General features: G+C 42.8%; 1 protein-coding gene across 1 annotated transcript in view; it reads right to left on the bottom strand.

Moving 5' to 3' along the window:
- Positions 1–25,066, bottom strand: part of RCOR1 (REST corepressor 1) — a 121,596-nt gene that overhangs the window by 19,650 nt on the left and 76,880 nt on the right. Inside the window, exons 4-6 of the mRNA XM_045073987.1 lie at positions 4,461–4,513; positions 2,196–2,357; positions 1,166–1,284 (exon numbers count right to left, since the gene is read on the bottom strand). Coding sequence (XP_044929922.1) covers positions 1,166–1,284; positions 2,196–2,357; positions 4,461–4,513 — 334 coding nt within the window. The remainder of the gene's footprint in view (positions 1–1,165; positions 1,285–2,195; positions 2,358–4,460; positions 4,514–25,066) is intronic.

Here is a 25,066-nt window from a genome sequence, read left to right as displayed (position 1 = left end):
AATGGATATAAAAACGTTTAACCAAAAGTTATTGGAACACTAAAAACAAATTCAGTAGTGTTTGCCACTTCTGATTACCAAGAGTAATGATCCAAAAACAGGCGCACTAGTATCTAAGCAGCAGACGGATCAAGGTCAACAGTGTCACAGGCTCTTGAAGCCGGACATGAGAGCTTTGCAGATGTTCCCACCACTGCCCCCATTTTAAAGCTGAGCCCACAGGTCTGAATTCTCCAAAAGTCAAACTTCTAACTTGTTCCCACATGTTATTCTATTTAAAATCATAAAAACACTCTCCTGCAATGGGGCCACGGAGATCATACAGTCTCACTTTCTTCACTTTATTTGTACTATGAGTTTTTAAAAACAACATTACAGGAAATGTGGAAGACATAATTTTAAAAAGCCACTTACAGTCCCACTAACCTAACACAAAAACCAGTATGTGGATGCGCTGCCTTCTGGACTTGAAGCGTCTTCATTTTAGAGTCGACGAAGTGATGACTGCGGCAGGCCCGAGTGGGGCAGTGCGGCCGGGGGGCACGCAAGCCAGAGCCCACGGAGTGCGCGCTGGGACCCGGCCCTGTGTGTGAGCACAGGGCTATTCCCACTACTCTGTACCACTCAGAAGTCCGCACAAGCGCTGAGTAAGATGTAGCACGCTAAGCTATCCTTAAAACTATATCCTTAAGGAGAAATCATGAAATCTCTGTCTCTCTCTGCCCCACACACAGAACAGGTGGTGAAGAAAGTGGAGATCTACACTGCGCAGTCACCTCCTAACACATCAGACATTAAAGCACGTCCCACAAATCCTGCATGTCAGAAAGGAAATTCAACCTAGGAAATATTGGATTCCTTTTCTTATTAAAAGGAAACACCTTCAGGGGCAGGAAAGACTATGTGGGCAAGTTTGCTTTTTCCAAACGGAAGCTTACTGAACGGGAAGACAGCAGTAAGGAGAAAACACCCGCAGAAAAGAACACGTCTTAACACAGCTCCTGAGCATCAAAGGAAGAGTATCTGTGTACGTGTGGCTCTAGCAGGAAGGCCCTAGGGGAACCCACCACTGGACCTTTCCTTTGTGTGTCTACCAGCTCTTAGAAATTCTACTGACCCAAGAGATCCCCACGTGGGGAGACATCACATCCGGACAGGCACTGACCTCTCTTCCCGCTCCCGCTTCTGTTTCCGAGCGTGGCGGTCCATCACGCTGGTTTTAGTCCTCGTCTTCTTCCAAGAGTAGTAAAATTTCACCAGACTTGCTATAGATTTATCAGGAAGCTAAACATAAAAACTGAGTTGGTTTCGATTTAGAGCTAATCTTCCCAAATCAAGTATGCTTATTAGGTACAGTTAATAAGGGTTGTCTCACATACCCAGAAATGTACTGTCAGGGCCCTTTTCTCTGAGAAGGAAATTCAATACATTCCAAACTACTGGGGCACCTTGGTGGCTCAGTCGTTAAGTGTCTGCCTTTGGCTCAGGTCATGATCCCAGGGCCCTGGGATCGAGCCCTGCACTGGCTCCCTGCTCAGTGGGAAGCCTGCTTCTCCCTCTCCCACTCTCCCTGCTTGTGTTCCTTCTCTCACTGTGTCTCCTTGTCAAATAAATAAATAAAATCTTAAAAAAAAAAAAAAAACATTCCAAACTACTGCAGTGTGACTGGAAGTGACACTCAGCCTAGGAAAAAGATTGCTGGAGCAGTCTGAGATGAATCCAAATGTTTACCTAAAGTTTCTAGCCTAACACTCGGGTTATTTTTTAAAAATTCACTTCAGCACTCATGTAACTACCAATAAGCTTTCCTGGTAGGACTCCACCAAATAGCCTTCTACAATAGAAGAGATAAGCAAACCTCCCCCGGCTGATAGGGTTCCATGATGCTCCCCCTCCTGCAACAACCATCAAAGACGCTATCAGACTCATCTGGGGAGTCCCGACAAGGGAGACAGGGATGGGGGGTGACAGAGGCCTTCTGTTACAGCTGCTACCCAGCTGGGAAGTGCTAGAAAACGCTTTGCTCTTGTAATGTAAAGCCTCTTATCCACACCGCAGCAAGTACGAACGGTCTAAAGAGAGTTTTATTGAACAAGAGAACATTCATGCTTGTGGATGCTATCTCTTCCCTTCAGATACGCTGCAGTGAAGAGAGGCTGCGGAGAAGAGAAAATACAGTGCTCTCATTTACTTACCATTTGTTGGATTCTATGAAAAGTTTTCCCATGAAAACTAAAGGCTTGTTCAAACAAGACTTTATCTTCCACAGTCCATTCATCTGGGAAGGGGGTAAAGTTGGGCAAATCAGCCAATGACTTTTCAATATTATGCTTATGCCAAAAGAGCATCCCAAGAGCCTAGAAAAACAGTATCAGTGAAATTTTAGACCAAAGACAGGAGTGAAACACTAAAACGGAAATGGGATTAGCAGAAGAAGAGCCTATGCTGCTGGGCAAGCAGGCAGCACCACGAGGTGACTGACGCCGACCGACGCCCGCTGCGGGCGGACTCCTGCGAGACATGTTCCACCGCGCTCACTTCTCAGATCATAGTACAGTGACCCTGAGAAACTATGTCCTTGCAAACATGCTGGTGTGGGAGATGACCACGGCAGTGGGGCTCCAGAATCTGTACCCTTGAGAGGCCTCCACAGACAACAGGACAAAGTAACTTCTAAAAGCACTTAACTGGGAGTGCCTGGGCTGGTCAAGCTCTGACTCTTGGGTTGGGCTCAGGTTGCTATCTCAAGGCCATGAAATCAAGCTCCCTGTCGGGCTCTGTGCTCAGCATGGAGTCTGCTTAAGAGTCTCTCTGCCTCTGCAGCCCCCAACTTCGCTCTCTCTCCAAAACAAATAAATCTAAAAAAGTTTTAAAAATGTAATCATTCTTTATTCTTTTGCCGAAAAAACTCAAAAACAGTTTTGGGTTGTTATTTTTTGTTTTGTTTTGTTTTGTTTTGGTAGCTCAGAAGAGAGAAAATATTCAAATCGGTGAGGGACAAATTGGAAATAAGAGAGATAATTCAGCAACTTTTTCCTGAGAAAACTTCCTGTAACTCCAAAGTGAGAATCAAAAATTTGAAGACCAGAATTCTTAAAAATTCATACAAGTATGTATTTAGCAATCACCAATTTTATTTGTAAGATTTTATTTTTAAGTAATCTCTACACCCAATGTGGGGGGTCAAATTCACAACCCTGAGATTGAGAATCCCATGCCCTTTCGACTGGGCCACCCAGATGCCCCAATCGCCCAGTAATTTTTACACTTTCTAAATAGAATTTAAAACTGGTGATGTTCAGGGTGCCTGGCTGGCTCAGTTAGTGGAGCATGCATGCAGCTCTTGATCTAGGGGGTTGTGAGTTGAGTGTCGAGATTACATAAAAATAAAATACTTAAAAAAAAATTGGTGATCTTCTGAGCAACTTCATGAAGTTCATGAGTAGGGCGTGGAAAAAGAGAAAGCATACATCTTTTGCTTTGAAACCTTCTGGAACTATCTCATTGTAATTGGCTTTTCCAATAAATTCTACCAGGGTAGAACAATTAAAAGTAAGGCCAGGGCTAAAAGAAAGTGTCCGATTTTTTTCTTTTTTAAGATTTTATTTATTTGACCGAGAAAGAGAGAGACAGCAAGAAGGAGAACACAAACAAGCAGGAGGAGTGGGAGAGGGAGAAGCAGACTCCCCACTGAGCAGGGAGCCTGATGTGGGGAATCTATCCCAGGACCCGGGAATCATGACCTTAATCAAAGGCAGACGTTTAACAACTGAGCCACCCAGGCATCCCAAAAAAGAGTCCAATTCTATCTAAAGTAACTTGGTGGTAACCCTCAGTCATGAGGATAAATGCTAGTAATGTACAGGCTGTAATACCTAGATGAATGCCAAAGTGCTAACCTAAACTTAATATACTTATTTTTAAAACAATAATTAGAAATAAGACTAAATTAAGATTATCATCACACTTCTGGAGCAAAATTAATTTCATATATTTCTCATTAATAGGTTCCAATAATTTTAAGAAAACCTTGGTCAAATTTTACAACCTGAAGGTGATTCAAAACAATTAATATGAAACACTGTGGGTCTGAGCGTGATGGGGTCAGGAAAAAACCCTCACACAGACTCACGATTGGCAAACAGACCGCACATTCAGACAGAGAAGCATTATGCCAAGCATCTGGCACCTCGGAGCGACCCTGGAGCTACAGGTGCCACAAACACTACCGACCTGCGGAAACACACAGATGCTTTTCCAATCAAAGTGTTCTCTAATGCTCATCACCAGCAGAAAAAGGGGACTGGAACCTTCATTTGCTAGTGACCACCAAAAATTCGCATTGCTACTCAACACACAGAACACAAACAATTTAACAGGTTAGCTACAAACCACCCCCCTTAAAAAAAAAACAAAAAAAAACACCCCATCTTGAACGACAAAAGAAAACCGCATCATACCTGTTCCATGTTGTACCCGTGTTTCTCTTTAGCGATGGCAATGTATTCATCTACTGAAAAACAAGACAAGAGACCAGTAAACCAACGGAGGGACCCGAAACAACAGTCTAGGAGCACCGGAGCCGGATGGATGTTTCAGGCCTGCCCTGCACAGCAATAAAAAGGAAGAACAGACAGTAACAGAACAGAACCATACAGGATTCCATTATGGATCTTACATATATGAATCCCACGGAGGAATGGCTCAAAATACACTCAAGGATTAACAGGACTTGGCTCTGGATGAGAAGACTGTGATTCTTTTTTTAAAAAACTTGGTTCTACATAAATTTCCTATGATAAATGTTATTTTGATACTTTGAAAGATAATTAAAAGAAATAAAAACAAGTATTATAATTGGGGGTTTGATTTTAGTCTTAGCCAAAGCTGAAAAACAAGTCACTTATCTTTATATTAAAAAAGAGATGAATTCCATGAACCAGTGTCTGGTGTTTGCTTTCAAACTCCACTGCAGGGTGACCAGGGTCGACTTTCAAGCACTAGGGGAGCACCAAGGAAGATGGACTTAATCTCCTGGAGAAGTCAGCACCCCTCAAAGTTATTTCCTCTCTACGTTTCCTAATCTTTCTCCCAGGAACGAAGAGACTACTAATCAAAAGCAACACTTCATTATATTCCTATATAACTTTTTATTTTGATAAATTACAAAAATAACACAGGCTCCAAAAGCAAACAAAACCAAAAAACCCCACCAAAAACAACAACAACATTAAACCCCCCCAAACCCGAAGAGCACAGAACTGTCTCAAACAGAGAGCTGCGTTTCCCACTGGCCTGTCCTCACTCCCCAGGTGCAATGACCAAATTCAAGACGTGACAACAGGCTCGACGAGGTTCAGTCACCTGCTGCCCTTACACAGGCAGCTGACAGAGGTGGCTCCATTGAAGCTCCTCAGGCTCAGTGTCCTTGCTGTTCAAGTCACCATGAGCATCTCACCCGAATGGGGCACAATTGACAACCAATTTAGTAAGAAGAAATCAATTTTGAAAAGAATTCACGGGTCCTTGGGTGGCTCAGTGGGTTAAGTCTCTGCCTTCGGCTCACGTCATGATCTCACGGTCCTGGGATCGAGCCCCGCATCGGGCTCTCTGCTCAGCAGGGGGCCTGCTTCCCTCTCTCTCTCTCTCTCTGCCTCTCTACCTACTTGTGATTTCTGTCAAATAAATAAATAAAATCTTTTTTTTTTTTAAGATTTTATTTATTTGACAGAGAGAAATCACAAGTAGTTGGAGAGGCAGGCAGAGAGAGAGAGAGGGAAGCGGGCTCCCCACTGAGCAGAGAGCCCGATGTGGGACTCGATCCCAGGACCCTGAGATCATGACCTGAGCCGAAGGCAGCAGCTTAACCCACTGAGCCACCCAGGCACCCCTAAATAAATAAAATCTTAAAAAAAAAAAAATCACATTGAAAACCAAAGCATTCTTTGGATGCTACTGTATTTTCATCTCCTTTGCTTTCTAACAAAGATTAGCTGTGGCAGGAACAATAAAACGAACTAAACAGTGGATTCCCAGTGCTGCAACTAAGTTTGGACAGAACATTTTCCATGTTGTAAATAGCAAGGCATTCTTACTCATAACCTTTACAAATCACACCTCTTTTTTAGATTTTTTTGGAGAGTAGCCTGATGAATCAAATCTAAAGCAAAGGAAGAAAGAATTGCATCAGAAGTCACTTGGTATCTCCACCCCAGTAAGCTCATACACGGGAAGGCCTGCAACTTGCCAAAGAATTACCATCTGACACCTTCCGGCAAAAATACAATTTTTCATTCTTTTCACCAACCCCAATGTCAAAAGGGTTTGCTAAATGAATGCGGTGGGTGCTGTGGTGTGTACAGTGTCACAAAGAAGAAAGGCTCATTTCTAGCAAGGTAAAAGGCAGTACAGCGCAGGTATGTGGTTAAGAAGGATGGAGATCCAACCCTGGCTCCGTCTCTACACAAGATGGGTTCACAGGCAGTGGGGCCTCACGTAGAGAAAACACTACAGTCTGGACTGTGTTACCTTTCACAACTTTCCCGACCTTCCCTGGAAGGCCTCTCCCCAGGAGAGCTCCGGCCTCGCCTGGCCGCCACCTACAGCAGAGAAGTCCGCCCGCCATGTTCCCGGCGCGAGTGAGCTCAGAAACCCAGCCCGGCGCTCGCACAAAGGACGCCGCTCACAGCCTGCTCTCTGCCTGCCTCCCTACCGCATGCAGAGGGTCCTCAGCCCTCGCTCCCTCTCCGTCCGAGGGACAAAGCTGCCCGCCACAGCCTGAAGACCCCCGTCTCCCGACTCCCCCGCCCCTCCCCTCGGAGCGCGGGCCAGCGGCTGCCAGCAGGGCAGGGTGAAAACCCAACGTCTGCGCTTTCAAAACCTCCCACATGCCTTCCTTGAGCAAAAATAAGCTTCCAACCTAAGACAATAAAATCCACTCCCACGTGCCTTCATAAAAACAAAGGATGACCAGATACTTCAGGCAGTGGATGAAAGATGAAACAGGAGGAAGCCAGAGAAATACAAGCTGCTTGAGACCAACTGCTCTAGAACAAAGAACACAGGGTTCCTTGGGGGAGTTTCCCAGAACCTTCTCATCTCTGACAACAGGGATCTTGATTTCCTCTCTAAGAAATTAAAGGTTAACCAGAGTCTGTTGCAGTTTGGGGCTGAGGAGTCACCGCAGGCCGAGAGTCACTAAGTCGCTGCCAGTAGGACGATGCACAAAGTCCACATGGCTTAAGGAAATGCCAGGACATTTCCACAGGCTCAGTCATTTATATCCACCAGCCTTTCCCAAATTGGGCACAGGGGATAGAACCAGGCAGTCAGTGGGTGCAGGAAGCAGCTGAGCTGACATTCTCATCTGTTAGAAGCAGAAAGACCAGTCACTAAGTATACTCTCCTTTAAAAACAAGTCTAGGGCACCTGGGTGGCCAGGCAGTTAAGTATCCAACTCTTGATTTCAGCTCAGGTCATGATCTTAGGGTCGAGACAGAGCCCTGCATGGGGCTCTGTGCTCAGCAGGGAGTCTGCTTAAGATTCTGTCTCAGGGCAGCCCACCCAGGGCGCCGGGGTGGCTCAGTCAGATAAGCGGCTGCCTTAGGCTTAGGTCATGGTCCCAGAGTCCTGGGATTGAGTTCCAAGTTGGGATCCCTGCTCCTCGGGGAGCCTGCTTCTCCCCCTCCCACTGCCTGCTGCTCTGCCTACTTATGCTCTCTACCTGTCAAAGAAATAAAGTCTTTACTTATTTTTTTAAAAAGATTTTATTTCTTTATTTGACAGAGAAAGAGCACTAGCTGGGGGAGCAGGAGAGGGAGAAAGAGGCTCCCCACTGAGCAGGGAAATGGATGTGGGACTTGATCCCAGGACACTGGGATCATCACCTGAGCCACCAAAGGCAGACACCTAAGGACTGAGCCACCCAGGCACCCCTAAAGAAAATCTTTAAAAAAAAAAAAAAAAGAACGAAAGAAAGAAAAGAAAAGAAAAAGATTCTGTTTTCCCTCTCCCTCTGTCCCTTCACTCACTTCACATGCTTTTTAATATGAATAAAATCTTTTTTCAAAAAATTGTAAAAATTCCATCATTATCTAATGCAATTATTTTTTAAAACTTGAATGTCCTATGGAAACAACCAAGGAGAATTATCTGATCTTAAATTATGATGGATTAAGTTACATATCACTCCAATTCTTTAAGAAGTACACAGACTGTACAAACCACAGGCTTTTTTGGCAAGAACTCAGCGTTACGGAAAGCACAAGTAAATGAGTTATGTTTCGGGTAACATCACTTAAAAAGGTAGAATGTGCATGGGATTCATCAAGGAAATTTACAAAATTCCTAAAGCTTAGACATTTATGGAACTACTCTTACCATGTACAGAACACTCTACTAATAGCAGGCCAAAATACAGAGGAAAAACAAACTGATTTCCTCAATTAGCTTGAAGCAACACACAAGTAACAGAGAACAGAAATACATAAAATAATACATAATATGACAGTACAGTATGGAAATCCCAAATAACCAGTAAATAATGATGGTAATGATGTTAAGATAAGCTTCCTGAAGTTTCAATAGCTATATTGACTGAGTAATAACAACAGCTAATATTTGAGAATTTACTATGTGCCAGCCACCATTCCTAGCGCTTTGCAAGGATTATCTTTTTAATCCTCTCCAATAATTCTTTTATCACTCCCATTCATAAACGAACTGAGGCCCAGAGAAGAAATCTAGCTGAGTGACACAGCCGGTAAACAGCAGCAACAGGGCTTACAGATGCGCAGAGTAGCTCACCCCAGGACTGTGATATTAAACCGATGACTGCTCTCCTATCTCTGAGCAAAGGACACACAGAGGGAGAATGGCTCAGATAAGAACCGCCCGCACAGCACAGAGAACTAAGCAAGGAAGGCAGGCCAACATCGTCTATGTCGCTTGAATAAAGAAAATAAAACTGGGGTTGATGAAGGAAGGGATGGAAAGCAAGGGTAACAGGCGAATGGATGCCTTGCCAAAGGCATCATTTGCTTCTATATTCTTGTTCCCATCCGATGGACTAAATGTCCTAAGTATCACTAGTCAGAGTCTCAAACTCAACTGCGAAAAAGGGAAAAATGGAGCTGAAAGTTGCCACGGTAACCTGAGCTCACCCACTCCTCCCTCCTCTAGACACTGCAGGGACTCAGGACACCTTGTGATCTTGCATATTCTATTCAGAGCAAGAGGCTGACACCATAAGGTAGGTTGAGGACAAAGCTATAACCTCAATACAGTTAAAAAAAAATTATCCTAACAATTGCAGGACCATTAGTACTACAAAGGAAACGTGGTACCAATTTCTCTCTCGTAACTCAAACTGAGCATACCAAAATTTTCTTCAGGAATCTGATAAATATCGTGGCATCTTTTTTTTTATTATTAAAATAAGAAATGAGTTATCATTGTAACTCACTGAGAATGGAATTGAGCTTAAATCATTTAAGTAAAGCAATTCTGCCACCTGGTGGGCACAGATATTACTACAGGTGACATTTCAATGATCCCTCTGAGCATCTTGGGGGGTGTGGGGGCATAAGAAACAAGATAAGCCACAGAGACTCTGCAAGAATACAATATAATGAACCAGTCCATTCTAGTCAGTAATAAAATGCACTTTATGAAAATCCTGTGTCTCAATATAGTTTTGTTAAAATCCCAGTTTACAGAAAAAGCGCCCCTGGGCACTCCAGTAAATACTACAAAATCCAACACAGTCTCATAGACAGTCTGATCATGTGGAAATAAGAAATACGAACACCTTCCCACGCCACACGTACTTAAATTCAGCTTCTGGCACCCACTCTCACCTAATCTGCACTTTTGTATTCCCCCGCCTTTCAGTACGCACCGGTGCGACTCCGTTCTAGCCCGCTCCTGCGCCTCCTTTCCTCATCAGCAGAAGCCTGAATGGACTGTTACGATCTTAAAAGTGGTTCCAGGGCTAACATTTCACAAGTAACTAAAAAACTTGGTAGGGGGGCACCTGGGTGGCTCAGTGGGTTAAAGCTTCTGCCTTTGGCTCAGGTCATGATCCCAGGGTCCTGGGATGGAGTCCCGCATCGGGCTCTCTGCTCGGCGGGGAGCCTGCTTCCCCTTCTCTCTCTGCCTGCTTCTCTGCCTACTTGTGATCTCTCTCTCTGTGTCAAATAAATAAATAAATCTTAAAACAAAAACAAAAACAACCACAGCACTGTCTATTAAAAACAAAAAACATAAACAAAAAAACAAAACTTGGTAGGGCTCAGGTGGTTGAGGGTCCAACTCCTGATCTGGGTTCAGGTCATGATCTCAGGATCATGAGATTGAGACTTGCATCAGGCTCCACACTCAGCAGAGAATCTGCTAGAGATTCTCCCTAACCCTCCGCTCCTTCTCTTACCCCCCCCCACATATATGCATGTGCATGCACTAATAAAATCAATCTTAAAAAAAATTTTCAGGGCGTCTGGGTGGCTCAGTCATTAAGCATCTGTCTTCAGCTCAGGTCATGGTCCCAGAATCCTGGGATGCAGCCCCGCATCGGGCTCCCTGCTCTGTGGGGAGCTTGCCTCTCTTCCTCCTCCACTCATGCTCTCTGTTGCTATCTCCATCTCTCTCAAATAAATAAAATCTTAAAAAAAAAAAACAAAAAACCTCCCTCCCCATGCCCATACCCCAACTCAGGTGCATGCTCTCTCTAAAAATGGATAAACAATCCACCTTCACTCCAGTCCTCATACGCCTGTGAGCTGCTCAGAAAGGCACAGGTAGGATATCCCGTATTTTACAAACTGATCATCACTAGAATGGCATTTAGTTGTAATTAAAACCACCTTTCTCTTAAAAATGCGCAAAGCCTATGGCAAAGAACGGATGAGCATAGTGACACACTATCCCCTTGCATCTCTCGAACTGAGAGTCAACCTACTGGACAACTAAGTCCCTGAGCAGGCAACTGTATCCTCAAAATAATTTCATTTGCTCTCATGCATGTTTTTCGTTTACAGCACAAGCTGAAGGAAACACACTCCAAACAGGTCTGTATCTCCCTGAATGGAAGGCAACACCCCTGACGTAGACCCTAGCAGGCAGCAGTATAAAGAGCCCTGCATCCTTGGCTTCTATCAGGAACTTGGGAGCTAAATCCATTTCCTCACCTATTTGACAAGAATGAGGTCATATATCCTGCTCAAATTCTTTACACAAAGTAGTAAAGCAGTCAAGATATACAAATGTTAAGTCTTAACTAAAATCAGTTCCTCCATAAACGTGTGAGACTCAGTTAGAGATGGGGTGGGGTGCACTTCCCTACCACAGAATTAGCTTATCCAGAGAAACCCAGCCCTGGAATCCCAGGGGGGCTGTGCCCCAGTCCAGAAGTTCCCAATCCTAAACGGGGAAAACCAGCTGGTGAGCTTCTTTGAAACCCTGACTCTTGGGCGCCTCCCTTCTTCGTCCACACCATGCGAACACACGCATGTAAGTTTACGTGTGTCCATGTGCAGAGACGTGTGTGTGCAGTTTTTATCACACAGGATGGGCACAGAGAAAAGCACACACATAAAGGCCCGGTTTGGTGACTTTTCAGAAAATGAACACACCTAGATCAAGGAAAGAACTGACTACACGCAAGACGTTTTGGTTTACTTTCAATGCCCACAGGTGATTCTGAGAATCATGAATTAGAGCATATTATATGAGTTTGATAACATTCCCCATTTCAATGTGATAAAAAGCACCTCAACAAGCACAAAATTTTGAAGTTTATATTAAAAAGATTAGACACTATGAGGACCACAAAAGAAATGTGCCTTTTATGTTACTACTATATAAAAGGAGGTTTGTGAATTTCAATCATGCAAAAAAAATTTCCTTTCAGTGACTGCATAGAAGTGCTCTTTTAAATTACGGACTTCAGGGGCACCTGGGTGGCTCAGTCAGTTAAGTGTCTGACTTCAGCTTGGGTCACGATCTCGGGGTGCTGGGATCCAGACAGCATCAGGCTCCAACTCCACAGGGAGTCTGCTTGTTCCTCTTCCTCTGCCCCTCCCCCTGTTCCTGCTCTCTCTCAAATAAATAAAATCTTTAAGTATAAGTAAGTTAAAGAAATCACCAACTTCAAGCTCCCATCCTGCAGAGGAGGAGGTGGTCAGAAGGATTTACAAGGCTACGAGTCCTAGCGACTCCTCACAAACTGGTCTACAAACCTTCAAGTATAGGGACATTCGTCTTTTAACCCTGCCTCTGCCACCCTATACAGACAATGGTTCTTCCCTTAGTACAACCCGTCATGTACAAGGATGCCAGAAAAAGGGATCCCTAAGTGAAACTACAACAGCCAAGGGAAGCACAAAGGGAAGCTGGGTTCTAGCAAGGGCACAGGAACACAAGGCTGTGCCCACAGGAGACTTGGCGCAAGGTCACTTCCCCTCTGTGGGGCCTGCTTCCTCAAGCTCTGAAAATGGAAGGTCAATTGCACAGTGGCATTGTGAAAATGGGGGAGAGAGACAATGACACGCCTGTTGGGAGGGGGCAGGTTTTCCCACTCTAAGTCCTACCCACTTTCAATGCTTAAATCTCATGGGGGTAAGGTGGGGGTATCTTCATCCAGTAAAGAAACCCAACCTTTTGAAGCAAGTGGCATAAAGGTGACATTTATAATTACTATACTTTATATTTGACCATTCTTCACTGATTCCACAGATCTTTGAGGCCCACTGTGTGCCCAGTGCTGCTTATACAGCCATGATTAAAACAGCCCGCCTTGGGTGCCTGGGTGGCTCAGTTAGTTAAGCAATCGCCTTCGGCTCAGATCATGATCCTGGGGTCCTGGGTTCAACTCCCACATGGGGCTGTATGGAGAGGCTGCTTCTCCCTCTCCCTCTGTCTGCCATTCCCCCTGCTTGTGCACGCACGCTCTCTCTCTGTCAAATAAATAAGTAAAATCTGAAACAGGATGCTTTCACAGAATTCCATCTGGCTGGAGAGAAATAATTACACAAATAATTAACTCCAGTTGTCGTAAGTGTCACAAAAGAACTATGAATGTCCTGAGCTGGGAAACCTGATCTGCAAAATCAAGGGAGGCGCTCTGTTCTACTGGAAAAGGACATTATAAATTCCTGCTTACTCATTTATTATTTTTAGTAGGGAAAAACTGAAAAAAAAAAAAAAGAAATATTCAAGAATGGGGACATGGTTAAATAAGCTATATGATGCGATAGTCAGTGATCAAAACTCAGTTTAATGTTTAATTCTAGGAAAATTAAAGTTGAAAAACTGTTATTTACAGTATGACCCATTCGTGCTTAAATTCAGAGTGCACAGAAGTGCACAGAAAGACGTGAAAGCAAAACTTCAACAGTGGCTATACCATGTGAGAAGGTGAGGGTTTAGGCTATTTTTAATAATATAAACAAGCTTGTCTGTATATATGTAATTTCTTTCCTGAACTATTTGAGACTATCATTAATTATGCCTTGTTCTGAAATACTCAGCACGTTTCTAAGAGTAGGTATATTCTCTTACATAACCACAGAACAGTAAATTCAACATTTAAGCAATAATCTGGGTCTGTATTCCAAAGACCCCAAAGTAGAGCACATTGTGCTCAAAAATTTCAAAGTAAATACCAGTTATCTCATCCCTATATATAACCAATACACATATTTTTTAAAATGTGGACCAAAAAAGTGGATATATATTTTTTAATAGAACCACAATAGCATTATCACACCTAACAAAAATAGCAAAACTATTTGATATGAGAAACAGTGTTACAGTCACTAGGCTATCAAAAATGTGTGAGTGCAACAACAGCAATTACTGGCAAGGGCACGGAGCAAATGAATTTCGCATTTTACTGGTAGCGGCATGAACCGGTCTGACCACTTTGGAAAATAATTTGGCATTGATTTCTCACAGCTGAATATCTACATTCCAGATGGATATCAAGAACTAAGTCACAGGAAGTTGCCAGTAGTAACAGTTATAGAAATAAAAAACTGGAAGCAAAACAGAAAGGATAAATAAATTATAAAATAACAAGATGAAATTCTTTAAGTATAAAAGGATGAGGATCAGACACACTGGCATGATGACAGGAGAAGGTAACCCTTGAGTTTTAGTGGAGGCTTCGAACACAGACTGTAAATCCAGCTCTGCCTTTTCTAGTAAGATCTGAACATTGACCCAACTCCCAAACACTTACGAATAAAAATGATAAAAATAATTTTTATACACTAAAAATAACCCAAAAACCAAAAATCAAAATACACTTTTTTTTTTAAAAGATTTTATTAATTTATTTGAGGAAGGTGGGAGCAGCAGAGGCAGAGGGAAGCAGGCTCCCTGGCTCAGCAGGGAGCCCAATGCGGGGCTCGATCCCAGGACCCTGGGGTCATGACCCAAGCTGAAGGCAGATGCTCAACCAACTGAGCCACCCAAGCACCCTAAGAAACATCACTTCAGTCTCAAGTATCAAGGTCTCTGAAAGCCACTTACTTATAAAAAAGCTGAAAACCAAAGCCAGCATTAGCTTATCCTATCCTTACCCTGCACACATTCCAATCAAAGAACTAACAGGTTAAGAATTTTAAGTCCACTTCTCCCTCCTGTCAATGACCAGGGCAGGTTCCCATCAGACTGTAAGGTACACTCGGACAGGGACTTGTCAGACTGTCCGTTCTTATACTCCCCAGTGCCTGGCACACACGCATCACTCACATATTTATGGAGTAAATGGTCATTAGGCAAGTGGCAAAAAAGAAAATGCTGGAGGATTCCAGATGACCCAACGTGCAAAACGAAGAGCTGAAAGCCTGTATTTGCAAATCTCGCCACAGAGACTGTCCACAGCCCCGTCACCTTCTCATTCACTGGACAAGTATTTACTGTATCACCACGTGCTGAGAGGACTGACAAGAGCGGAGCAAACATACCAAGTTTCCCACCAGTTTTTAGCAGCGGGACACAAGTAAAAAATACTACATCGGGTGACGACAGAGGGAATGAAGACGATGGAGCAGAGTAGGACAGCCGTGATCTGTTTCACAGCGTCTGACCACAGCGAGTGGTCAGGGAAAGCCACGCTCTCACTGACGCAAAACCCATGACCAGGAGGACCTGCGGGAGCCATGCAGACATCTGGGAGAAGAGCGCTCCCCATAAACGCTCTAGGGAGACATTGCGCATGGATTCCGAAGGGCTGAAGGGGGGTCAGGCTATGTAGGGCCTTATGGCCAGCTGCCGGGTCTTCTGATTTTTATATTGAACTGGAAAGGCACTGGAATATTTTAGAGATTCTTGACATGTACTATGCATTTATATGAATGTTAAAAAATTCACTACATCATCTATGAAACTTTTGCACACAATATAATTTTGAAAATGTGTTCTGAAGTCAAATATTCTGACACAGAAACATTTGTGTATGCGGTAGGTCTAAGAAGAGTCTCGTTCCAAGAAAGCTACAACTTGTTTTAAAATCTCTAATTTGAGTTTGCCTTTTGAAACCTCTTTCAATTCTACATGTCTAACATACTGTATATATGTTAAATATTTTATAATTAGCTTAAAAAAAAATCACCCAGCTTGACGGTCTGTGCCATGGCTAATGATCTCCCTCCATGTCCATTTTCACACTGAGATGCCTGCTTACCACCATACCGGTTTCTCGTTTTTATATAATGAAAATAAGATGGAATCAAACACTTAAATAACTGCAAAAGTACTGATTATATATAACTTATAACGTACATGATGCATAAATGAGCAGGACCATCTGTTTCACTGATTCCCAACAGCCAGAGTCACCTTGCAAAGGGCTACATCCAAGGGAAGTACAGCGGAGTCTAGAAATCTGCTTCCTCAGGAAGCGACCCATGGTGGGCACGGCTGCTCCGACTCACCTCTTACAGGCGAGTCCAACAACAAAAGTCATCCTCGGATTATCCCCTGTCCAAACCTAGCCTCTCTCCTGAAACTGCCTTCTCAGAGCTCTGTCAGGCCACAGTCCTGTATTACATTTGACCGCACTTGCTTTGGTAAACATTTTTTTTTCATTAAAGCAATAAAGTGAACCAGACTGGGAATAAGATCTGGCCTAACTGTATACATTTCAAAGAAGACAAGACTATCCAGTAAAAAACACTTTCAGAGATTTCTTGCTACTAACGTGTCCACTTTGTTCTGCTAAACGTTCCGCTGCTTCTCTACACAGACTGGGCCTTCGGTCGGTCTCCCGGTAAGGCAGGGTCGCCAGGGGAATGGAGAGGGCTCCGTGTACTGTGCTCGAAGCAGCAGGAGCCCCTCAGAGAGAAGGCTGTCCTAAAGTCCTTGGGTTTGGACAAGCAAGGTAGGCATGCAGGGTGTAGAGCGAGTGGGATGAGGAGGGAGTCCCCAAGGAAGGGCAGCCTGAAGTGGGAGCGGGGCGGGTGCTGACAGGTGGGAGGAGAGGGGGCACCCATACCCGCCCCCGCGGGGACCAGCGAAATGATGGTGTATCACAGGTGCCTGCAGATATCGATAAAAATGTGTGCAAGGACTGGTGGAGTAGTGCAGGTACACCCAGATAGGACAGTATTCTGCTTATTTAAAGGCCTGTTAGGGGAGGGGCTGGGGGGGCTGGGGTAACCAGGTGACAGACATTAAGGAGGGCACATGAAGTGATGAGCACTGAGTGTTCTGGAAGACCGATGAATCGCCAACCTCTACCTCTGAAACCAGTAATACATTATATGTTAATTGACTGAATTAAAAAAAAAATAAATTTTAAAAAGCAACAATGAAAATTTGGTAGAAAATGAAGTTGGAACCAAGAACTTTTTTATCACGGGTGGGTTTTAATAACCATCAAATAATAGATACTACTACTTGTTGACCTGGAAAAGAAAGTAGAGCTATTAAAGAGAATAACAATAAGGGTCTGCTAAAGGCCACCCGACACCCACCGCACCCCACATTCCGAAGATCTCCCTCTCCTCTGAGCAAGTTCCCACACTCCTGACGCTGCCAGTCCGATCAGACCTCTCCTGAACAGCAGTGGCCCGGTGAGGGCCCTAGCTCTCGCAGCCGGATCAACACCGACTCAGCGCCTCTAGTCCCGGCTCCTCACTAAACCACAAGGCCGTCTGGAGTTTCACTGCTTCTCACCTCCCTGAGGACAACCTGTGCCACAGCCAGCAGGTCTCCACAACAAAGCACTGCATCTTGGCCCCACATCCTCAGGCCGGCCTGGATGCAAACGCGTCTTTCCCCAAGTCTGCAGTGCCATCCCACCAGCAACGCTCACGCCCCTCCCCACTCTCCCCTACGGTCAGCCGGCTCCAGTGCTCCCCTTGTTTCTGCCCAGGAGCGGCTTCTGCCAGCTCCCCCCAGGGGGCATCCGAGCACTAACAGTACACAGGAGATGCCTGATGCTAAAATTACAACTTAACTGTCCTCATCTCCAATTAGTGAACATCTTTCAGTTTCTCTCACCATCTGCCAAACCTCCAGATTCTACCACTTTTTCAACCTTTACTCACTCCTTTGTCCCCTAAATCTCAAGCCATTGTTTCAGCAAGTAATTTTCCAGCATTATTTAATATAAACTATTTAATCACATTGTTCTCATCTATGCTACTTGAAATTATTTACATTTCTTCCACAAGAAAGGTATCTTTATAAGGCACATTTCCAGGCATACCCCAAAGACTGGATCCCTCACCGCAGTTTTACTTAGACAAAGCCCAAAGCAATTCATGTAACATCACTAATGCTTTAAGAATGTAATTATAGTTTATTAAATGAAGCAGCACATGAAGGCAGATGTGTGTAATAAATGCCATCTGGAGAGCAGAGGTTTAGCCCAAACTTGGCTACTAATTAGCTGTGGGATCTTAAGCATTTGTTTTAACTTCTCTAGACCTCAACTTTTGGCATCCAAAAAAGAACTGGACTAAAGGAAATACATATAATTACTTGTTTATATGTTCCTTCTTTCTGCATTAGAGTATAAGCTTCCTAAACCCCCTACTCCTGCTACAGTACCAAGCACACAAAGCTGCTCAATTCAGTATGAACCCAATCGAGATACTTTTGGAAAGAATGTGAAACTATGAGTCTAAATCTCACCTAGAAAAATAAATTCATGAGCCAGAAACACCAAAAAGAATAAAACTGGTACAAATCAGGAAACAAATCAATGAAACACAATCAAGAGTCCAGATATAGACCAAAGTAGACATATAAGTGAAAGGGGCAAGAATTAAATAGGTCCAGATGAGAGCAGCAGAAGGAGAAGGGAGGAGGCGGGGCAGGCAGAAGACGCGGAGGTATCTATGTCTGCAACACGGCAGGGGGAGCTTTTCCGGTGTGATGGTATACGACAAGCCACAAACAAGGTTAATAAATTTAAGTATATATAATTCTAAAACACAAATTAAAAAATAAGGTAAGATTTAACTGCTATTTAGAGAAGAATTAAAAGGCCAAAATACGAAGACACTTGCTCCTCAGTAACAAGCAACGGAGTCCTCTTCTACCCGTTCAGCACAATGTAAGAAACAATGAATGTTCCCACACAGTGAGACACCAGCTCATACCCATTAAGATAGATGCTATTAAAAAACAAACAAACAAACAAACAAACAAACAGAAAATCACAGTTCTGATGAGTCTGCGGAGATACTGGAGCCCATGCACTGTTGGCAGGAGTGGAAAACGGTAACAGCCTCTGCGGAAAATAGGATGGTGGTGTCCCCCAAAACAGTGGAATATTGTTCAGTCATAAAAATGAAGGAAACTGACACAGGCTACAATGGGGATGAAACGTGAGGACACTATGCTGAGTAAAATAAGCCAGTCCCCAAAACAGTACACTTCCACGTCTATGAAACACCCCGAGGAGTCAAATTCATTGAGTCATAGAGCAGAACGGTGGTTGCCAGGTGCTGGGGGGAAGGGAAAATGCAGACTTGGGCTCTTTAATGAGTACGCGGTTTCAGTTTTTCAGATGAAAGGAATTCTAGAGGCAAGCCTGGGTGACTCGGTGAAGAGTCTGCCCTTGGCTCAGGTCACAATCTCGGGGTCCTGGGAACAAGTCCTGCATCGGGCTCCCTGCTCAGCACACGCTTCTCCCTCTGCCTGCTGCTCTCCCTGCTTGTGTGCTCACTCCCCGCCCACTCTGATAAATAAATAAAATATTTGGGGGAAAAGAAGCTCTAGGGGTTGGGTGCACAACAATATGGGTGTACTTAATACCATTCCGCACTTAAAAATGGTTAAGATCAAAATATAAATCAACATATTTCATTTGCTGTTATAATTTCACAATAAAATTTACTTGAAATTAAAGAAATGGCTAATATGGTAAATTTTACATGTATTTTACCATAATTAAAAATAATTTTTTAGAAAGTTTTAAGAAAAATTAATATACCCAATAATGGGGACATTCTGGAAAAGCAGCACACTCCTTTAATGCTTCAGATGACACATGGAAAATATCTATAAATGTAAAATGTACACACCATTGGACCCAGCAACCCCATTTCAATGATGTTCACAGCAGCATTGCTTACACATGCTTAACTATGAAACACCCATATTATATGACCATTAAAAAAAAGTAAGTGTAGGGGCACCCGGGTGGCTCAGGGGGTTAAAGCCTATACACTTACTTTTTTTTAAAGCCTCTATCTTCAACTCAGGTCATGATCTCAGGGTCCTGGGATCAAGCCCTGCATTGGGCTTGATCCTTTCTCTCTGCCGGCCTCTCTGCCTACTTGTGCACTCTCTCTCTCTCTCTCTCTGTCAAATAAATAAAATATTAAAAAAAAAAAAGTGTATAGGGACTAAAAGATGCCCAGAATATTAACATAACACTGATTAACTTGACAGATGTAGAATATTTTTAAGTTCTGTGCATGTATTATTTTTTTATTTAAAAGAAAATAAAACATATACTTATTTAGAGTGGCCAAAATCCAAAATACTAATAAGGGCAAGTACTGATACACCCCAGAGCAACAGGAACTCTCAGTCCCTGCCGGCAGGAGTGTAAAAGGACACGGCCACTTCAGAAGACAGTCTTGGTCTCTCTCAAATAAATAAATAAAATTTTAAAAGGGGTGCAGGAACCTGGCTGGCTCAGTCAGCTGAGCATCTGCCTTCACCTGTCTTGATCCTGGGGTCCCTCTCCCTCTGCCCCTCCCCAATGCTTGTTCTCTCTCTCTCTCTCTCTCAAATCAAATCAAATGAGACAGTCTTGCAATTTCTTACAAAATTAAAAAGTATTCTTAACATATAATCCAGCAATCCTGCTCCCTGGTATTTACCCAAAAGAGCTGAAAACTTATGTCCATACTAAAACCGGCATATACATGTCTATAGCAGCAATAAATTATGTTATATTCATAACTGCCAAAACTTGGAAGCTACCAGATGTGCTTCAGTAGGTGAACGGGTGAACACCCTGTGGTCCATCCAGATAATGGAATGCTGTTCAGCACCAAAGAGAAAATGAGCCATCAGGACATGGAAACTCAAATGTATATTATTATTAAGTCAAAAGAGCCAATCTGAAAAGGCTACATACTATTTCCTTCCAGGTAAATGTCAGTTCTGGAAAAGATAAAACTATGGAGGCAGTAAAACGATCAGTAGTTGCCAAGAGTTACAGGGCTGGGAGAAATGCATAGGCAGACCACAGAGAATTTCTAGGGCAGGAAAACTATGCAGTACGAAATTATAACAGCGAATACATGTCCTTATACATCTGTCAAAACCTCCAGAATGTACAACACAAGAACGAACCTTAATGTAACCTAGGAAACTTGGGTAACAATGATGCATCAATGTAGGTTCACTGGTAACAAGTTGACCAATCTGGTAGGAGAGGTCCAAAGTGGGGGGTAAGAGGGTTGTGCACGTGTGGGGCAAAGTATCTGGGGAATCTCTGTACTTTCTACTCAATTTGGCTGTGAACCTAAAACTACACTAGAAATTAAATCTATTCTTAAAAAAGAAAAAAGAAATAATGTATTTGCCCCTTGGCCTAGTAACTCTATTTCTACAGATTTACCATCCCTACAGCTTTTTAGTTTGTTTTTTTTTTAAGATTTTATTTATTTATTTGACAGAGAGAGATCACAGTAGACAGGCAGGCAGAGAGAGACAGAGAAAGGGAAGCAGGCTCCTTGCTGAGCAGAGAGCCCGATGCGGGGCTTGATCCCAGGACCCTGAGATCATGACCTGAGCCGAAGGCAGAGGCTTAACCCACTGAGCCACCCAGGTGCCCCAGCTTTTTAGTTTAAAAACCAAGAAAAAGACTCTTAATTATAGAGAACTGATGACTACCAGAGTGGGGGGTGGGGAGTGCGATGCAAGAAAATAGGTGATGGACACCTTGGGACAATGAGCACCAGGTGATTAAAATGAAAACTTAAAACAATTAAGTAACTTTAAACAAGAAAGAAGAACTGAAAGACTTCAAATATCCAGTTACATAATGAATAAGTAATGGGAATAAAAAGCACAGCCTAAGGCATACAGCTGGTGGTACTGGAACAGTATTTTACGGTGACAGACAGGAGCCACACTTGTGCGAGCACAATGTAACGTACACAGACTTCTTGAATCACTACGTTGTACATCTGGAAGTAACATAACATTGTGTGTCAACTATACTTCAATTTTGTAAAAATGATTAAATTACGGGACACCCATTACTTGTTATTTAAAAACTAGGCAACTGTAAATGTACTGAGGCAGAACAGAGTTCCAGATAGATTAAGAACAAACTGCTGAAAAGCTCATACTTCGTTATTTAAAAATTTACATATTAATATGTATAAAAATATTGGGGAGGGCACCTGGGTGACTCAGTCAATTGACCGTCTGCCTTTGGCTTAGGTCATGATTAGGGTCCTGGGATGGACTGTGTCCCCTACCCCCCAATCACATCAGGGTCCCTGCTCAGTGGAGAGTCTGCTTATCCCTCTCCCTCTGCCTCTTCCCCCCACCTCAAGTTCTTTCTTTCTCTACTCCATTCTCAAATAAATAAAGAAAGAAATAAATGATCTTTTAAAAAAAAAGGAAGTATATATATTATACACAGTGACTATGAGGATAATTGTCTACATTATATATTCTGTGTTGTATGAAATTTCTACAACAGCATTCATTTTAATAACCACAAAATAATTTTGCAAACTTGCAGTAACACTAAGAAGCACAGCTCTAAAATAGCTACTTGAGAAGAAAGAAACCAACGCAAGAAAAACCAAAGATCTACAGGTCTCTTAACATGAGGGGTATCTGCCAACAATCTAAACATGTTCCAAATCTCCTATTCCTACGCAGAGTGAGAACCAATGCTGGACAACCAAGACTTACATATTCTTTGAAAATGAAGAACATCAAAAAGAAAAGGCTTCTTTTTTGCTCATATATGGTAGGGCAGGGAGCTGAGGGGAAATAATAGGTGTGCAAATGGAAAAAACTGTACCCCTGCCCACATTCACACTACAATCATACTGTAAGGCCTAACGGGGATTAGACTACCAGACAAGGACTGGAGGATTCCCAAAGCTCCACAAACAGGAGCCTACTAAGCGGAACCTAAGTCATGTCAGGATACCCCATTGTGTTGACATCCTCACCCCGAAGCGGCTGGGCAAGTTCCCGATAACCCCACGCTCCATTCCTAGAGCGCATCCTAAGAAAAGACTAAAAACACAACAAAAACAAAAAATGAAAGAGGAAAAGTTCTAGGAGTCAGTTTCTCACTATAGCTTTCTTTTTTAAATTTTTTGTTGTTGTTAAGATATAATGTATTATTTACCCCAGGGGTACAGGTCTGTGAATCATCAGTCTTAACACAATTCACAGCACTCACCATAGCACGTGCCCTCCCCAGTGTCCACCCCCCAGCCACCCCATCCTTCCCACCCCTCTCTACCTCCAGCAATCCTCAGTTTGTTTCCTGAGATTAAGTGTCTCTTATGGCTTGTCTCTCTCTGGTTTCATCTTGTTTCATTTCACTACAGCTTTCTTTTAGAACAGCCAACAACTCAGAAACAATGTAAATTTTCAAGAGAAGGAGATTAATAAATTCATCCATCTACCCATATGATGGACATGGTAATTTAACAACCAGTGTGGGAAATGCTTAGGTCAGTATCAGGAAAACAATACACAGACATATACACACCCACATCACCTCAATTATATAAATATGCACACAAGAGAGAAAAAAGAGGACTGGGAAAAATCCCAAAACGTTTACAACAGTTATCTCTGGGTAATGGAATAAGGTGTGAGCTGATCCTTCTTTATAATTTCCTGTATCTTCTAAACTCTCAACAATATAGAAATGTTACTTGCATATTGGCTTTAAAAGTTTCAATTTTTAAAGGCTTCCATTAAAACTGCGAATTTATTTTAGGCAATACCACTGTTTAAAAATCAACTAACTTTTCACATTCTGCTCTTTTCTTCCAGGTCTAGGAAAAATAAGAGAATATCAAAATGACATTCCGACTCCACAGATGTCAACAGGTAACACAACCACCAAGGGCACTGATTGACTGTGAACTGCAGAAACAGAAGGAGCGTGGCAGAAACACAGAACACTGCGCGTTAACGAGTTCTCCCAGAGAGAGGCACTCAGAGCATGGAGCAGGGTGAAGTCAGCACACCTGGATACTGCTACTGGCTTCACCACTCATAAACCTCTTTGACTGTGGAATGCCATCTGCAAAATGGGGACAGAGATTTCCTCTGGGGTTGCTGTGAAGAGTGACTGCATTTCAGTGCTGTGCTTGCCACAAAGCTTAACTGAATGCTCATGATTCTGGATATTTGGTTCTGGGTACCATCATTTCATATGGGGACTATGACCAACTGGATGGAACATACCAGTAGTGCAAAAGAGAGTCCCGAAAATCAAACCATCTGAAAAACACCTGAAACAACCAGGCTGGTTTAACCTGGACCGCAGTGGTCAAGGTGGCGGGACGATGGAACATCTGACTCTATTTAGCAGAGTTCAGAAAAGTAAAGGTTTAAAAATTACAGGGAGGCAGATTTTCAGCTTTCTGTCAAAGAGAATATGTTCAAAAAAGGAACAGATTGCGTTTATAAGTTAGTGCGAGTACTCAAAGGGGAAACACACACAGGAAGTACTTCAAAGGTCTTCCCCAGCACAGGAAAGACACCAGCCGTGCCAAAACACTTCCTTTCGCTATTTTGTTCTTCATTATGAACTCATTAAGCAGCAGCCTGATAGAGGCAAAATTAAGATATTCTTAAAATCAGATTAGACTAAGATTATTTTATTACTGCTAAATTCAGGATTATTAAGAGTAGATGAATTTCTTGTATTCCATGGAGGGGACTGTACAAAAAATAATCGTTTCTGGTCAGAATTAAACCTGTTTCTTTACCATATGAGCTCTTTGTACCTTAAATGTGCTAACATGGATACTGAATATACAAGAGGAGAATATTTAATACATATCCTCTCTCATACTTATTTGACAGTGGAAACTGGTCAACATCTATTTTAATACTAGAAAACACACTTTGGTAAATCCTGATCAAAGCCTAAAAATCTGAGCCTTTACTCACAATTGAACAGTTTCCTGATAACATTTACCACTGGTGGCTTTCCAAGCCTGACCCTTATTTTAGAGCATTGATTCTTAACCTATTTTTGTCAAAGACCCCTTTGAAAATCCAGAAAAACAAACATACACCAAAAAAACCTTGCATGGGATTTCTAAGTTCACAAATCCCCATAAATTTCATCCATGAACCTCCACTGAAAAATTATCCGAAAGGGAATTTAGTTTTTCTTCTCTAAGTTACAAAGCAAATTAAAACTTTGAAAATGCCAGACTTATGGTAATATATCTGATACAAAATTAATTTTGCTGGTATCATTTGAGCAGAGGGGAGAGAAAAGGTGAAAAATTAAACTCTGAATATATAAGTAATATTACTAATAGCTATAGGACCCTTATGCCCCCCAAAATAATATTCAAATTAACTC

The sequence above is a fragment of the Mustela putorius genome, unplaced genomic scaffold (genome assembly GCF_011764305.1).
Source record: "Mustela putorius furo isolate JIRA1106 unplaced genomic scaffold, ASM1176430v1.1 tig00000129_pilon_pilon_pilon, whole genome shotgun sequence".
Lineage (NCBI taxonomy): Eukaryota > Metazoa > Chordata > Mammalia > Carnivora > Mustelidae > Mustela > Mustela putorius.
Note: the sequence above shows the minus strand (reverse complement) of the source record. Positions and strands in the feature narration are given on the sequence as shown.